Source organism: Salarias fasciatus, chromosome 22 (genome assembly GCF_902148845.1).
Source record: "Salarias fasciatus chromosome 22, fSalaFa1.1, whole genome shotgun sequence".
Taxonomy (NCBI): Eukaryota; Metazoa; Chordata; class Actinopteri; order Blenniiformes; family Blenniidae; genus Salarias; species Salarias fasciatus.
This window is the reverse complement of record NC_043765.1, coordinates 14,970,992-14,988,527: the sequence shown is the minus strand read 5'-3', so window position 1 is coordinate 14,988,527 and position 17,536 is coordinate 14,970,992. Positions and strand designations below refer to the sequence as shown.

Sequence of the window (17,536 nt, the reverse complement as noted above, 5' to 3'; positions counted from 1 at the left end):
TCTCTGCACCGACACCGACTGCAGCCCGTAAAAAAAAGGGAAAAAACGCAGGCCTTCTTCTCCCTTTTAAACCCCGACGCTGTCCACGTCCTCAAAAAGAATGGATCTAATTAAAACGCTGCACTCGTCATCATCGCCAAAGCTTTGCCAAACGGCCGTGTGGAGCCGCGCAGAGGAGGCAGGGAGATGCAGGACCACATGACTGACTGGGAGCCGCGGAGGGATGGGAGTCAGATTGGGTTTCTCCGCTCCCATTGGCCGGTGGGCTGACTTTTGACACGCAGACGAGGGACCCTCCTGCCGTATAAATAGGCCCGATAGGACTTTATTATTCTAGCATCACGGCAGCAGGTTTCCGCTAAGTTTGGAGTTACTCGTGTTACCACAACTGTATGCCTGCCTGAAGGTGGTTAGAAACAGGGGCTCAGCAGCACAAGGAGTCTGCATGTCTGCTTAGACATGCTCAGCTTTGTGGATATCCGGATCCTGTTGCTGCTTGCAGTAACTTCATACCTAGCAACATGTCAATGTAAGTTTGAGTTATCTGCTCTTTTTTTTCTTCTTTTTTTAATTTTTTTTTTTTCTGTGATGGATACTTTTTTTCGGGTCCCGCTGCTTGAGGATCTCGCGCTTGGCTTTTGATTGGGAATTACATGAAGGTCATCCTGAAGACAGCTCTAAGCACTGCTGAATAAAACTCAACGGATTGAGCTCGTGCAGAGGATTCTTCACTTTTTTTTTTCCGAGGATACAAATTATGAGTTCATTAGTTTCCGAAAGGCAGAAGCTGCACTGCTGAAAAGAAAAAAAAAGTTTTCTCACTTTGAAAAAAGGCATTTAGGTGGTCGACGTAGTGTCTTTTGAAAACTTTTAATGCATGTGGAGTTATAAAAAATAGGCCAGATGTGGATTTTCTTTAACAAATGGGATGAAAAGCTTTGTGGGGCGTTGTACACATTGTTCCATCCAGACACCCAGGGAATGACGCTTTATCATAGGATGCTGAAATGTCTCCCCCTGGTGGCCAGATGTGCAAACAACTACTTGGCATCGTTTGGATTTTCTCCTGACAAATGAATGTTTCCTTCAACTAAAGTTTAACTTTTAACATTTACAATTAAACTTAGTCCATAATTTTAGTTTTTAAAAATGAACTTTATTCTTGTACCATCTTTCCAACAAATTTAAAATCCAGTTAATTGTGATTTAAATCGTGAAGTAATTTTAAAAAAAAAACATAAATTAAAACTGAAACCTCAACAATATTATTTTTCGATGAAAAGAGATAAAATAATCACGTAAAATTAAGTCTTACGCCATTTTCAATGTCCAGGTGCGCCACCATGTGGTCCAGCTCGGGCATGCCACGTGAGAGTTCACAGGGAGGTCTCAGCCAGGGTTCAAACCCAAAGAGGACAGGCAGCTTCACCTGTAGCACACAATAGATAACAGATGTAAACATCAGCCACCAGTGAGGAATCAGCTAAATTAAATTCATTAAACATAATGAAATCCATTTTTTAAACAATCCAATCGTAAAATCCAGCTTTGTTGCAGCAGAAGTCATATTGTCTCAGTGACACGTGTCAGAATCCCAATCACAAATGACGTCGATCTTGCCTCCTCTGCTATAGCAAGTGAAAACTATTTCTGTCCCAAGGGCGTAAGCTACCTGCTCAGGCCTGTTGGCATCTGCTGGAGTCTTAATATCTGGAATGCTCATACACTCAGATTTACATTCATCACACAGTTTGAAGGCGTTTGCTTTCATTCCAAAACCGTGTGGACGTGGCCTTTAGACATAAACTTTAGAACTGGATGACAGACAAAAAATCCAGGTACTTGACAATGGAATCTGTAGGAACTCTAATTGTTTTTGTTATGACAGAGAAATTTATTGAACATTTCTATAACCCATCCAGCACTGAGTCAGACTAGACTGAGGTTATGTACATCAGAACACACAAAAAGCTCATGAACTCATCTTTGCAGCTTGTTTTGCGTGCAAAAGTACAGCTAAATCTACTCTTTACAGCTTTTATTTACAGCTGCCAAGTGTCAACATAAGTTTTCCAGTTTCTTTCTGTCACACAGAGAGGATCGGACGATTGAACAAGAATCTAGATGAATGAAAATTACTTTTTCCATTTACAGATTTTGCCCTAAACGTGCTTATTATGTTCTAACGGAGTATTCCTCTTTCTCCCCCATCTCCCTCTGAATCTTCCTCCTCCTCACCTCTCCAATGCCACAGACACGGTTAGTAAACACGCATGCTCTCCTGAAAGCACTTATATCCTGCAGATTGCTTTACCTTGTCACTTTGCCTTTTATTCTTCCAAAACCTCTGAAACGTCCCGTGAAAGACCGCGGCTGGATGTTCTTGACGATTTGAGCAATCTCAACGGTGTCAGGGAAATGTCTACCCCTGAACCGAGTTATTTCTCGCAGTTTTCTCCCTTCCTGTCCATGAATAGGTGAGGGTCCTATTGGCTAAAGTTTGTGTCAGTGAAAGCTAAAACCGCAGTGCTGAGGCACCCGTGGGGCCTGGCACAAAGACTCCTTTCTGAGGACAGCAGAGAGGGGGCAGTGAGAGATTTGCCCCCTCACGCCTGGCCCAGGATCAGTTTGGAGTCTTCAACTGCTCCTTGATTTGGATTTGATTCAGCAGCTAAACCTTGTCTCAGACCAGTGAAACCCAGATGATGTCTGACACCTGACACTGTTAAAGAAACTCAAGTGATTAGTGGGCCGACCGTGGCTTTACTCTCCGGTTTTATCAATCTGTTGAGATTGCTTCAAGTGAACATCAGTCAGCATGGTGTTAGTAGCTTCAGCAGCAATATTTTACGATGAGCTTTTATTACTGCTAAAAGGCTGTAGAGTCTGGTTCAAAACACTTTAAAAAATTGCCTGTCAGCATCTTTCAGCAAATGCTAATAATTTACTTTAAATGTATATTACTCAGCTTGATCTCCTCTCCAGTGCTACAGCTGCTCGAGCATGTGCTGCAAATCATTTAGACAATATTGTTTAACATATATTTACAATGCCCACTTCATCATTGAGCTTATACGCAATAACTTTAGTGATAATGCTAAATGCTTGAAACGCACACACAGTAATGATGCAAAACGGAAAAGACTGAGTGAATAAATCTTAAATTTATTTATCTTCTTTTCTATTATCTTTTCTATTTAGGGTAGAGCCAAGGTGAGCACATAATGTTCTTTATGTGTGGTTTATCACCGAGATTGTGGCCTATCAGATGCATGCTGCAGTATTTCAATAAGAAAAGCTCAGAGAGCCTCTTAATGATGTTTGCTCTGATCTTTAAAATGTGTGTTAATTTGCTTGTCCTCAGATTGAAAGGCTGTTTATTCGCACATTTTATTGATTATACCAAATGTGAAATGATTTGAATCCCATTCACAGCTTGATTCTGAGCTGCTCTCAGTTATATTTAGTGTAATGCGTTCAGTGGAGGAGCAGCAGCCTGCTTTGTCAGGACGGTTTTGAGGCTAAACCAATAAACCGAGCCATCTGCTCGCTGTCGGTCTGACTGAGTGATTTTTGTGCCGCAGGGGCCCAGAGGAGAGAAAGGACCTCGAGGTGACAGGGTAAGCTGAAGTGAAACTCCGCCGCCTTTATCAGACACACAGATACGGAGCAAAAGTCTTTCATCAAACATATCTGAGAAACCTTCTCGGCATCAAAAAAGTTTGTTGATGTCTTCTGACCTTTGAACCCCGGTTGGCCACACCCCTTTGTTTACATGACCTACAGCCCCAGTTTCAGTAATTGATACCATCGTTCATTTAATAGATATTTAAGACATTGATTTAGTCTATTGATACTTATTCATCTGATCTTCCATCTGCTCCAGGAAATCTTTTTTTTTTTCATTAGAGATTGAAGTTTGTGTAAAATGTATCCATCTTCAATATTCCAGTTAGTTGAAGAAACAAGTTGAGAATTTGATCATGAGAGATTAAAACTGAATCCACAGACATCAGCAGCTCATTAATAAAAGTGTATCGATTTACTGATGTTACTTGTGTGTTACAGGGTCCCAAGGGCCCAAATGGAAAAGATGGCAAACCCGGACTCCCTGGACCCGCTGGCCCACCTGGTCCCCCTGGACTCGGAGGAGTAAGTTTAACGTTTTTACTCTTGAAAAAAAGGACGATGTGCTCGGATCCAGGTTTATTTTCATCTTGGTCCAGAAAAAAAATAGTCATGTAATCTGTTGTTGTGATGATTAGTTTTCATTATGAAAACTGTGAAATACAAAAGTACAAAAAATGAGTCTTGACAGAGTGTTGTACTGTATTTTGTTTAAATCACAAAGAGTGATGCATGTATGTGGTATCAAAACACATTGACCTTTGCTGACCTTGTGGCCTCGTTTCATAATGATCATATGACCTTTCACCTTATGCTCTGCACCTATTTGACCCTAAGGCCTGAAAAGTCATGTATAAAGCCCAAGATGCAGTTTTATTTATAACAATCTTTTAACAGGGAAAACAACTCTAAGTTGAAAAATGTAGTTATTTGTTAGAAAAGGCCTGTTAGGCCTGTTTATAGCACATTAAATTTGGAATTCTGAATCTCCAACAGTCAAGTCGTTTAATTTGTGTGACTGCTTTTCTTTTCTCACATATAACTTTATTACTATTCATAATAATTCCTTGCTTATTTGCTCGCTCTTTACAGAACTTTGCTGCTCAGTATGATGGTGCAAAAGCTCCCGACCCCGGCCCCGGACCCATGGTGAGACTTCAGCCTTTTCTCCCACACAACATCATGTATTAGTGTGTTTAACACTGCAACCCACATCTCAGGACAGTCGCACCCTGTGTGTGGAAAACAGCTCTTATTGTAGAACAAACTGAAGTGCATGATGGTCTCCTGTCCTTTCTCATATTTAAAGTCATTCAGACTCTTTCAGTCCTGTTTGCAACAAGGATGATGCAAGATTATAAATTTGAAAAGTGGCATCTGAACTTATTTCTTTATTGCAGGGCTTGATGGGACCCAGAGGACCTCCCGGACCTTCCGGACCCCCTGTAAGCACAACTTACTAGGATTTACCAACATAAACAGCTTTCATACCCAAAATCTCATGACATCACAAATTATATTCTGTGTCTACATCATAACTGACTGCTTTATCTTGTTTCTTTCTAAAGGGATCTCAGGGACACACAGGACATGCTGGTGAGCCCGGAGAGCCCGGACAGACTGTGAGTGGATCCTTCAAAATACTCCAGATTTCTTCACTGTGTGTTTTATATATCCGGTATATACCAATTCTCTGGTTTTGTTTCCCAGGGCCCAGTTGGTGCCCGTGGACCCCCTGGACCTCCCGGGAAATCCGGAGAAGACGTACGTAAACATTTTGATTGAACTGTTGCCACTTGGCTTGACAGAGTAATCCATCGCCGCTCTAACGGTAAATCGTCTTTGGGTAACATTCAGGGTAACAACGGCAGACCCGGCAAACCTGGCGACAGAGGCGCTCCTGGACCTCAGGTGAGAGTCGCATCGCCAAAAAACACGGCGTCAATATCTGCAGTGCAGTGTGCGTTTGTTACAGCGTGCAAAGCTAATTTGTTCTTTGCTTGTGAACTGCAGGGTGCTCGTGGATTCCCCGGAACTCCTGGACTTCCAGGAATGAAAGGACACAGAGTGAGTACCTATCTAAAAAAGAAGGAAGGAGCTGACTCCACTCCACAGATCTCTGTACTAAAACTGTCTTCCAGAAGATGTAAATATGTAAAATGACTCATTCAAGGCTTTGAAAGTCCTTTCTTTAACCACGTATCAATTCACTTGACAATCAGAATTGTTGGTGACAACGTGGATCCTTTTCTGCTCATACTAGAACACATTTCATAATCCCGTTACGATATATGGAGGAGTGAACCGCTGTTTTTACAGGACTGCACAGGAAGTGATGGCCATACCTTCAACCATCACTGTGTTTCTGTGTTTTAGGGTTACAATGGTCTGGATGGACGTAAGGGAGAGCCTGGTACCGCTGGCCCCAAGGTAAAGCATCAACACAGTCTTTTTTCTTTTCTAATGATTTACAATTCATTTTATGAGCTAATATTTGAAAAACTGAAAATGTTTCGATAAATCGACCCATACTGACGTCCTGTCTCCGCTGTAGGGGGAGAACGGCGCTCCCGGAGCTGCTGGAAGTCCTGGACTGGCTGTAAGTTCTGACTTCAGCTCATGTGTAAAAGTTTTGGGAAAACATTCAATGTCGCTCGGATTTCTTAGTTCAGTCACCAAACAGAATCAGTTTAACAGGTGCAGTGTTCAGATGTGCCATATCGGCCTTCTGTGAAGATATCAGAGTCAAGTCGAAAGTGTTTCACCTCGAGGCTTGTGGGTAACACTGACTGTGCGACCTTCAGGGATCTCGTGGTCTGCCCGGTGAGAGAGGTCGCCCCGGCCCCGCCGGCCCTGCTGGTTCTCGTGGTGCTGATGGCAACGTTGGACCCGCCGGCCCCGCTGTGAGTATTTGTCAGTTTTCTCAAACACTGGCTTTAAATCTGTGTCTCAGAAGAAAATACAAAGTCAGGATATCAGGTCAATATATGTTTTCTGACTCAATTTGAATTCTAGTCTACGTTTCCAAATAGTGCCGCCGGTCTCAGTCAAAACTTTGACCTTAAAATGAACTTTGACCTGTTGACGGATTTCGCGTCTCTTCTGCTTTTATTCAGGGTCCCATCGGTGCTGCTGGACCCCCAGGCTTCCCCGGTGGCCCCGGCCCCAAGGTGTGTGTGTGACGCCTCTTCTTCCCAGTGTGTGGAAAGGTTCACGTTTAGGACCACAAACCGAGGCTTTGTCGTAATACAGGCGGTGCAGAGATCTGCCCCAAAACATGTTGGTCCACATTATCCCCGAGGGAATCAGTCACATTCAGCAGCTCCACCAGCTGTGATTGTTCTGATTCATTACAAATGAAAACAAAATGATCAATTATTGATGTTTTTTTTTGTTTTTCCCATGGTTTCAGGGAGAGATCGGACCTGCTGGAGCTAACGGCCCATCTGGACCTCAGGGATCTAGAGGAGAGCCTGGACCCAATGGTGCCGTTGGCCCCGTTGGACCCCCTGTAAGCATACAAACACTTTCTTCTTTCAGTAATTTTTCTTCTCTTTGTACAAATCTACGCTGATATATGAGTAATTCTAAATATCATGCCAGGCTTTACACTGAGCAGTATACTAAACTGCCCTTTGAAGAAGCTCTTAGCTTGAATACTTCTTTAAAGTATTCTTTAGAAACATATTGTTATTTTGAAAAAAAAAAAAAATGTGGGGGAAAAACTTTTTTATATAATCCTCATTTATTTTGTCTTGTTCTTTTAGCATTTTTCTAATGTTTATTCTAACTTTTTTTTTTTTTTTTGACCCATCTGGCTGATTCCTTGTGCTTCCTCCTCAGGGTAACCCTGGTGCTAATGGCCTGAATGGAGCCAAGGGAGCAGCTGTAAGTATCCAGCCCGTACCAGACATGTACCTGTGGGTCAAAGGTCATCTAGGGTCACACTGACAGTAGTACTGGGTCAAACACCACATATACAGTACATCTGACTGAAATACCCAAACAGGAGCTCCGTAGTTCTCTTGTGACGATGTTGATGACTTGTGTTCAGGGCGCCCCTGGTATCGCTGGAGCGCCTGGCTTCCCTGGACCCAGGGGAGGACCTGGACCCCAGGGACCTCAGGGTGCTACTGGACCAAGAGGCCTGTCTGTAAGTACACAAAGAATACAGCATATTTTTTAGCTAAACCTTTGAAGCGTGCAGGCATTGACGTACAGTGCATAGACCCCATCATGTAGCATCAGATGGTTCTTCTGATCGATACCTCTGACTGGATTCTAGGGAGATCCTGGTGTTCAGGGTGTGAAGGGAGACGGCGGACCCAAAGGAGAGCCCGTAAGTCCAACTTCTGCTCGTCTTTCCTGAAACGAAACTTCACCACAATACCTTTAAAGTCTTCTACACACACAGCTCTTCGTCTCTCTGTTGCCTCCCTCAGGGTAACGCTGGACCTCAGGGAGCCCCCGGACCTCAGGGTGAGGAGGGCAAGAGAGGACCCACCGGTGAGGTTGGCGCCACCGGACCTGCCGGTGGCCGTGGAGCCAGAGTGAGTATCGGACCCCTGTGCCTCAAACGCTGCATTCGGAGGCCATGCTAACGACCCACCTGTTGATGGCTGTGTGATCTGTGCAGGGCGCCCCCGGAAGCCGTGGCCTGCCTGGCTCTGAGGGAAGAACTGGACCGATTGTAAGTACAACAACACGCACATCCCCTTAGAAATAGTCTCTATAAGAGACTTTTTTGTGTCATGAACTAATAACCTCATAATGCGACTCCACCGTCTCTCCGGTAGGGTATGCCCGGTGCTCGCGGTGCTACTGGTGCCGGTGGACCCCGTGGACCTCCTGGAGATGCTGGCCGTGCTGGTGAGCCCGGCCCAGCTGGTGCCAGGGTGAGTCTTTGCTTCTGTTCAGCCTTGTTGGACCCAGGCTTGGCGTTCCGACGCCTCGAAAGATAAACCATTATAAACCAACCGAATTGCTTAGAAAAGTAATGATGTGCTTTCCAGTGTGATTGAGCCACTTGAAGGAGGCCGCTAACAGGACGGATCAATGATGACTGTCCAATGTTTGATTTACAGGGTCTGCCTGGTAGCCCCGGAAGTGGTGGACCCCCAGGAAAGGAGGGACCCGCTGTAAGTACACCAGTATTTTACTCTCAAGTTGAACTTTTAGACCCTTTCCTTCAGGCGTGAGTTACAAGTGCAGTTGCTCCCGTCATTAACTCAATGAATCATGATCCACCAGGGTCCCTCTGGACAAGATGGCCGCGGTGGACCTCCTGGCCCCACTGGACCCAGAGGCCAGCCTGGAAACATCGGATTCCCCGGACCCAAAGGACCTGGCGTAAGTCTGTTTTCAAGAGAATGAAATAAAAAATCAGGGTAATGCCTCAGGGGAGCTTCGTCCTCGTCTGACTGTTTTACTGCTTCATCACAAGCCGTGATCTCCTCGTCTTCCTCCTCAGGGTGACCCTGGCAAGCCTGGAGAGAAGGGAGCCACCGGCCCCACTGGACTGAGAGTACGTCACATACACTCTATTTGAGCACAAAGGGAACGCGACCATCTGCAAATACATCACAAATATTCCACCAAGGAGCTGCTGTCCGCTCTGACATGGCAGCCATGTTCTGTCCCTTTGTTTAGGGAGCCCCTGGACCCGATGGCAACAACGGAGCAAGTGGTCCCGCTGGACTGACTGTGAGTGTCCTTAGAGACGGTGCCTGAGAGATCAGTTCAATACCTGTGTCGTTCAGTGATAACAGCCACAGCTGAGCCATAACCTTTGCTCTCTGTTGTGTTGTAGGGCGGTCCTGGTGAGAAGGGAGAGCAGGGACCTTCAGGAGCTGCCGGTTTCCAGGTTTGAATCCATGATCTTTTTCTGTACGATTTCCAGATTCAGCAAGCAGGTGGATGTCATTTCGAGAACTAGCTTTGCACCTATCTTGCTGTAAAAAAAAAAAAAAAAAAAAAAAAGAACGCAAAGCTGAGGCACAAACTTGACGATCGATTCCCGCTCATGAACACACGCTGGTCCGTCCTTCCTCGCTGCCGTTTAATTTACAATCTGACTCTTCCAGGGTCTGCCTGGACCCGCCGGATCTGCTGGAGAGGCTGGCAAGCCCGGAGACAGAGTAAGAACACACACGCGCACACCGTCACCAAATTGCGGACATTTTACCAACAGTATTGGTGCGGTTCGTCTCTGACCGACCTGCCGTCTGTCTGCAGGGCATCCCCGGAGACCAGGGAGCGTCTGGACCTGCTGGAGCCCGGGTGAGCACGCCTGTCCAGAGCTCTAGCGGCACCACTCGCGGTCACTCTTAATGATCGCGTCGACTGACCTCCGTGGTTTACTGTAGGGAGAGCGTGGAACCCCCGGAGCTGCTGGATCTGCTGGACCTCAGGGAGCAATTGGAACCCGTGGACCTGCTGGACCCCCTGGAGCTGATGGTGGCAAGGTAATGAAACAAACTTCAAGAGGCCAAATGTTTGTTGGCAACTGCAGATGAAATTCCCTGCAGGCGGTCAGCGTGGCTCTATAAGAGACTTTACTTTAAGGCTCATTTTGAAGGGTTTTTTTTTTTTTAAATAATACCAACAGTGTTTCTTCTCGTCTGTTTCCAGGGAGAGCCTGGTGCTGCTGGAGCTGCTGGTGGTCCCGGACCTCAGGGACCTAGTGGCATGCCCGGTGAGCGCGGAGGTGCTGGTACTCCTGGACCCAAGGGAGAGAAGGTAAATAAAATAAAATAAAAAAAATAAAAAAATCTACCAACTTGAGGTAACTCTCCAGTGAGAATGTATTGGTCGTCCTCACACTGTTCTCCTCGCCGCCCCGCAGGGAGAGACCGGACACCGCGGCCCCGACGGTAACCCCGGCAGAGACGGCGCTCGTGTAAGTTCCCGTTCTTCTTCACGTTACTCCGTGGAAAATCTGTGACCTTTGATGACATTTGTCAGACAGCTGAGGTCAAAGTTCTCCTCTCAGAGTTCTCTTCTCTCTTTTCTCTTTCCAGGGTCTGCCTGGACCTGCTGGACCCCCCGGACCCACCGGAGCCAATGGTGATAAGGTAACTCATTGCATTATTTATTCTTTAAAAATAAAAAACTGACAGGAATCACTATCAGGTAGCATATATTTAAATAATAATAATAATAATAATAATAATAATTACCTTGTAATACTACAACTACACATATACAGGATTTTAATGCGTGCAGTTTCTGAATGGCTCCCACTTGTCAAGATGGCGGCGAGCATCAACAGCTGACCTCCGGTCACTAGAGTCTCTCGCCCGTCGCTGCAGAAGTGAGAGAGCAATGTTGATCAATCAAGCCAGAACCATTTCTTTAGTCTTTCTAGTTTTTAGTGACAGAAGTCAAAAGTACATAACCCTCAAGTGGGGTCACCTCAGAACCTCAACCTCAACACCGCCCCCTCATGGCCATTCTGTAGAACTGCAACACCTGCAACTCAAAGTAATACTGGAGGGTTTTAAACAAATTGTAATAGTTTGGGATTTTGCATTTATTTTGTTGTTTTTTTCTTGTATTTTCTATAAACGTTTAAATTTATTCATTTTATTAGACTTACTGTCTTTTTTTCTGTAACTTCAGATTTTAAATAATCTGATATTAGGTGGCGTTAGCATGTTGTGTAAATGTCCCCTTAGTCCACAGACTGAAGACACACATGAACACACACGTATTTCATGGGGTTGATAAGTCCACCAACAACTAAATGTTAAAATTAAAGACATAAACAGCTCCGTCGACTTCCAAGTTTGACTGTGTCAACAGCACAACATGCTGTCAAAGCTATCAAGCAGCTTCGATCATTACAGTGACTGGTAAGGTATATTTGACATCATTAAGCTAATTAATGAATGAATTAAACACTGAAAATACACATTTATCTGATACAAGCCAGCTGAAAAATTCTGCCTCAGCTGAATTCCATCTATGTATATAATAGATTAATACATTTTCAAATGAAAAAATCTTTTCTCTGCAAATTTAAGTTGAATCAGTTTTGAAAGCATTCATACAGTTTCAGTTTTCGTTTCATTGAAAATTTTCTTTTCTTCTATTTTAATAACAAAAAATATTTTTCAATCTTGTTTTTTGTTTTTTTGTGTTTGTTTTCTACTATAACCTGCAACAAAATCAATTTAACAGACATGGAATTTTGATAATTACCTGCAGTTGTGTGAAACTGAATGCTTCCTTTTTCTTACTTTTTAAACTTTAGTCACTTCTGTTAAATAGTTTTCACCTAACCATAGAGGCAGGACACCAACAAAAACCTAATTTAAGAAAATGTCTATTAAATGTGACTGATTCTTTACAGTGAATCAGGATTTTGAACTTTTTCATCTGTCTGTCTACCAAATTGTTCCGTACTTTCTTCTCCTGATAACACACTGGGTTGAGTCTTGACCTGGACTAAAGCCCACTTACATCTAGAACATCACCTGGTCAAGTCTGTGGTGCATGTTGTTCTGACTTGCTGCAGCGACCCCTGGAATAGGGCGCTGCCAAATAAGCTAACATACACTTTTTGATTAGTTAGTCTAGCTGAACTTCCACATGCATGGTCAGATCAGTTGTTCTATGAAAAGATTGAACCGAGTAAAGAAGCATTTCCTTTTCTCTCTTCCAGGGAGAGAGTGGTGGTTTTGGACCTGCTGGACCCGCCGGACCCCGTGGAGCCTCTGTAAGTACATGTGCCTGACTTCAGAAAAATTATGAATACTCGATAACCTCAGCAAATGGAGTCTGACGCCGCCTCTCGTTGCGTGCAGGGCGAGCGTGGAGAGGTTGGCCCTGCCGGAGCTCCCGGATTCGCTGGACCCCCTGTAAGCACACTGCCAGTCACCGTGAACTGTTCAATACAATGCATACACACGCATTGGGAGGTTGATCCATTGTATCCTACGCCGACCTGCAGGGTGCTGATGGTCAGCCTGGAGCAAGAGGAGAGCGTGGACCTTCCGGAGTAAAGGGAGAAGTTGGTCCCTCCGGCCCTGCTGGACCCGCTGGACAGTCTGGACCTCCTGTTAGTACCAGCCATAGCACACAGTTAAACTATGTATCATGATGAGATATGAGTCTACTGTCAAATAACTGTCTAATTTAATTTTTTTTTAATGTCTAGGGTCCCTCTGGTGGTGCTGGACCTGCTGGTGCTCGTGGAGACACTGGTCCCTCTGTGAGTACTGAAACCAACATATAAACAGTGTTCACTGTCACACAACCCAGAGTGCATTAAGGCTGAATATATACTGAAGATACAACGATAAAACCTTTGAAAACAAACCAATCCATCCAATAAAACACAATCTAACTTATTTTAACCTCATTCTGTTAATTAGACCACTTCTTTTGTTAAATGAGATGTTGTTAGATTCACTTTTATGTCCCTCCTAAATGCAAACGATCGGTTAACATAAACCACATATATAACTGTTTTATGTGTTTCTCCTCAGGGTCTGACTGGTTTCCCTGGTGCTGCTGGCAGAGTCGGCCCTGCTGGACCTGCTGTGAGTTCTGATTTTATATCCACCGTCACTGTAAAGACAAACACACAGCATGCACACACACATCGCACATCGCACCGTCTCACTCGTCTTCTCTTCACCTCTCAGGGCATCGCTGGACCTCCCGGTGCTGCTGGACCTTCTGGCAAAGACGGACCTCGTGGTGCCCGTGGTGACTCCGGTCCCGCTGGACCTTCCGGTGAACAGGGAATGGTTGGCCCACCTGGTCCACCTGGAGAGAAGGGACCTTCTGGAGAGTCTGGTCCTGCTGTAAGTTCCAGCTAGGCGGGAAGACTTTCAACATGAATGATAGATAGAGAATCATTTTTAAAGAGTTTGTCTTGATGTTTAGGGTCCACCTGGAGCTCCTGGAACCTCTGGTCCTCTCGGACTTCAGGGATTCGTTGGTCTTCCTGGCGCTAGAGGTGACCGTGGTTCTCCTGGTGGTGCTGGTGGAGTGGTAAGAGCACATCATTCATGACAGCGTCGTCGCAAAAAAATATGTTTTAGAGGTTGATGAGATCAATCAGTGAAAGACTTCGGCGGCCCGTCTTGAACTATCTCATCTCTGCATCATATCCCAGGGAGAGCCTGGTAGAGTTGGACCTCCTGGCCCCGCTGGAGCCCGTGGACCCGCTGGCAACATCGGTCTGCCCGGTATGACCGGACCTCAGGGAGAGGCTGGACGTGAGGTAAAATTTGAAAATTTCTATCAAAAGTAGACGTTAAATCATCACATTTCTATATATGTGGATGTACTGTAGCTTCAGTCAGTGAAACCTGGACGTGTGTCTTCTCCGCTCGCAGGGTAGCCCTGGTAACGATGGACCCCCTGGTCGTCCTGGAGCCCCTGGATTCAAGGTGGGCTTCATTCGGAAAGCTTCACACGCCTAAAAATGCTCAGACCTGATCTGCAGTTTGACCTGTGAGTGCATTTATGTTTAGGGAGACCGTGGTGAGCCTGGATCTCCTGGAGCCATGGGACTCGCTGGTGCCCCAGGAGCTGCTGGACCCACCGGAGCTGCTGGCAGACCAGGAAACCGTGGAGAGAGTGTAAATCTTCTCATGAATCCAACTCCACTTGCAAGAATTACCATATATGTCCTTTTCTTGATTCCTTCATCCCTCTCTGGTCTCTCTTCATATTCAGGGCCCAGGAGGTGCTACAGGACCCGCTGGCCCCGCTGGAGCTAGAGGCGCTGCTGTACGTATCATTAATAACTTGAGCTGATGAAAATTGTCACATGCTGCAGAAGCTCAATGCTCACGCCTTTTTTCCTCGTGCGTGTTTGTTTCAGGGACCCGCTGGACCCCGTGGTGAGAAGGGAGGCGCCGGAGACAAGGGAGAGAGAGGCATGAAGGGTCTGCGTGGACATCCTGGTCTGCAGGGAATGCCTGGACCTTCTGTGAGTGACTGGCTGAAAACCACAGTAGCATGCAGTGAAATGGGCAAATGCAATGAAAAAAGTGGAAACAGCACCATTTTCTACAAGACCGCGTGTACAGGAAAAAAGTCTCTCTGTCGTTCAGTGATGGTTTTTCCTCTTCGAACAGGGACCATCTGGAGACAGTGGACCTGCTGGAGCAACCGGACCTGCTGGACCCAGAGTGAGTGTCTACACGTACAAAATATGGATGGTTTTCTTTTGTTTTGTTCCCACATGGATCCACTAAGGGGTCAGCGGAGCTATTTTGAGTCATATTAAAAACTTTAGCATAATTGAAAAACGTCATTTCACACTGGGATGTTGCATTCAGGTATGAAGAGAGAAGAAGGGATGTACCATTGTAACAGGATGAAAGAGGCCCATACTTACACAGCTTACGTTCAACATAAGCACCCACGTTCAGGACGAAAACTAATTTGAAGAAGCATGTAATGCAGATTCCTCACAGACAACACTCTGTATCATAATGAAATGTTCTCCCCTTCAGGGACCCGCTGGACCCCACGGACCCCCTGGTAAGGATGGCAGATCTGGCGGCCATGGCACAATTGGCTCTCCTGGTGCTCGCGGACCCCCTGGATTCTCTGGACCCGCTGTAAGCTCACCTTTACACTGATCATTTTTCCAACTTATTGAACACTACATTTAGTACTTTTATCAAATGGAAAGTTTAATACAATATCCACCAAACCATCTCCTGCAAATATCAATGTATTCTCTTTTTCTCCTCAGGGTCCCTCTGGACCTCCCGGTCCCCCCGGACCTCCCGGCCCCTCTGGCGGTGGATATGATGTCTCTGGATACGATGAGTACAGAGCCGACCAGCCTGCTCTGAGAGCCAAGGACTACGAGGTTGATGCCACCATCAAGTCACTCAACACTCAGATTGAGAACCTGCTCACTCCCGAGGGATCCAGAAAGAATCCTGCCCGCACCTGCCGCGACATCAAGCTCAGCCACCCCGACTGGAGCAGCGGTAAGCCTGCCGTCCTCTGACATTACCGTGATACAAATGCATCATCCGTCAAGCCCAGAAAAAAAAAAAAACGATCTGGTTGTCCCATCCAGGATACTACTGGATTGACCCCAACCAGGGCTGCATCAACGATGCCATCAAGGTCTTCTGCGACTTCACCACCCGTGAGACCTGCATCAATGCCGTCCCTGGAACCATTGCCAAAAAGAACTGGTACAGAAGCACCGAGAACAAGAAGCACGTGTGGTTTGGAGAGACCATCAATGGCGGCACTGAGGTGAGAGATGCAGCTCAGCAAAAGATTAAAGAAAACTGAAACGGGTTCAGAAGGACAAGCCAAGTAACGTTACCTCCATACCTCTTCGTTTTTGCAGTTCACTTACAACGACGAGACCCTCAGCCCCCAGAGCATGGCCACCCAGCTGGCCTTCATGCGCCTGCTGTCCAACCAGGCTAGCCAGAACATCACCTACTACTGCAAGAACAGCATTGCCTACATGGACGGTGGCAGTGGCAGCCTGAAGAGCGCCGTGGTGCTGCAGGGCTCCAACGACGTGGAGCTCAGAGCTGAGGGCAACAGCCGCTTCACCTACTCCGTGCTGGAGGACGGCTGCACTGTGAGTCGCTTTCTGTTTCTTAAGTAGGTCGTTCTCGTAAGTGCAGAACAATTCAATGTTTGATCTAACTGTGCTAATTCTGAAGTCTGACCCTTGTTGTTGGTTCTTCATTCCTGCAGACACACACTGATGCATGGAGCAAGACAGTGATTCTGTACAATACAAATAAACCATCTCGCCTTCCCATCCTCGACATTGCACCTATGGACATTGGTGGAGCTGATCAGGAGTTTGGTTTGGACATTGGCCCAGTCTGTTTCAAATAAATAGACTCATGATAAATTAACACCGAAAAGAGAGAAAGAACGAAAAAAAACAAAAAATCTCTGCCCTTCTTTCTGTGTTGTTTTTTTTATACTGAAATGCTGATTTCTCTCTGCACATCCACTTGCTTAAGATGGGCAACTATCGGAGAGGACTGAACGGACTGAACGGAGCGTTTGTGCAATGCAAATTAATACAGAAACCCAAGGGGACGCGGGAAAACACCTTGTTGTGGGACAACATGTCATCATTTTGTAAAAAATAAAAGAAGTGTAATAAAAACGCTGAAAGTATGCATCACTTTGTGGTCTTTGTATATCTTCCAAAGAGGAGGTTTAAAACCACAATTTCCATGAAAAAAGGTTTAAACTACCTCATGCCTGTACTTAGAGAAAATACTATTGACGAAACCTGGGTCCACAACCGAGATGTTCAGACTTCTAATGCTTCAAGTTATGTCCCGTATCGGAAGGTGCTCATTCACTTGAAGCAGAGATCTATGGTGCTAATGCAGCTGTGGAGCAAACCACTTTTTTACTGTATTACTTTGTATTGGACTTTGAGGAGTCGTGCATTCATTTCCTGATAACTCCCATTTTAAGCAGGTGGAATGTTTCTAAATCTGATGTCTGTTCTTTTGTTGTTTTGTTTTTTTTTTTTTTTCTATCAGTTTTTTTTTTGTTTTGTTTTGTTTTTTTGTTTAGGCTTTTTCACTCTTTTTAATCCCATCCTTAGTGTTCATTCTGACAGGAACTTCTCCCACTTCTGAATGGTTTTTAGGCGGCCTCTCTCTTTCAACAACAACAAAAAAAAATGACACCACAAAGTCTATTGTACCTATTTTGTATATGTGAGATGTTTAAATAAATTGTGAAAAGTTCTGAAATAAAGCATGTCCAATGTTCCAAAACACACACCGCAGTGACTTAAGTGCTTTTATGTTTCAGCTGACACCATTCACGATGTGTCACTGTATTTTGGTTTAAGTTTGGCTACTAATTTAAACATCATCATTGACATGAACATCTTCCGATCGTGGAAGTACAGCCATATCAAGATTTA

The 17,536-nt window shown here is 45.2% G+C and overlaps 1 protein-coding gene across 2 annotated transcripts; it reads left to right on the top strand.

The window, feature by feature from the left end:
* Positions 1 to 327: 327 nt before the first annotated feature.
* Positions 328 to 17,386, top strand: col1a2 (collagen, type I, alpha 2). 2 transcript variants are annotated; one of them, XM_030082259.1, is made up of 51 exons: positions 328 to 529; positions 2,255 to 2,259; positions 3,202 to 3,213; positions 3,585 to 3,620; positions 4,069 to 4,152; positions 4,720 to 4,776; positions 5,028 to 5,072; positions 5,196 to 5,249; positions 5,338 to 5,391; positions 5,485 to 5,538; positions 5,641 to 5,694; positions 6,004 to 6,057; positions 6,182 to 6,226; positions 6,432 to 6,530; positions 6,744 to 6,797; positions 7,040 to 7,138; positions 7,471 to 7,515; positions 7,682 to 7,780; positions 7,913 to 7,966; positions 8,070 to 8,177; positions 8,264 to 8,317; positions 8,424 to 8,522; positions 8,712 to 8,765; positions 8,878 to 8,976; positions 9,098 to 9,151; positions 9,277 to 9,330; positions 9,437 to 9,490; positions 9,711 to 9,764; positions 9,862 to 9,906; positions 9,993 to 10,091; positions 10,258 to 10,365; positions 10,472 to 10,525; positions 10,647 to 10,700; positions 12,293 to 12,346; positions 12,435 to 12,488; positions 12,581 to 12,688; positions 12,788 to 12,841; positions 13,119 to 13,172; positions 13,278 to 13,439; positions 13,522 to 13,629; positions 13,754 to 13,861; positions 13,977 to 14,030; positions 14,115 to 14,222; positions 14,320 to 14,373; positions 14,468 to 14,575; positions 14,724 to 14,777; positions 15,105 to 15,212; positions 15,350 to 15,593; positions 15,686 to 15,870; positions 15,968 to 16,210; positions 16,330 to 17,386. In XM_030082259.1, the coding sequence occupies exons 1-51, from the start codon at positions 460 to 462 to the stop codon at positions 16,474 to 16,476; spliced, it is 4,071 nt and encodes a 1,356-aa protein (XP_029938119.1). In that variant the 5' UTR covers positions 328 to 459; the 3' UTR covers positions 16,477 to 17,386. The 2 variants fall into 2 exon arrangements, with proteins under 2 accessions (XP_029938119.1, XP_029938120.1); XM_030082260.1 differs by lacking the exon at positions 3,202 to 3,213.
* Positions 17,387 to 17,536: the final 150 nt, after the last annotated feature.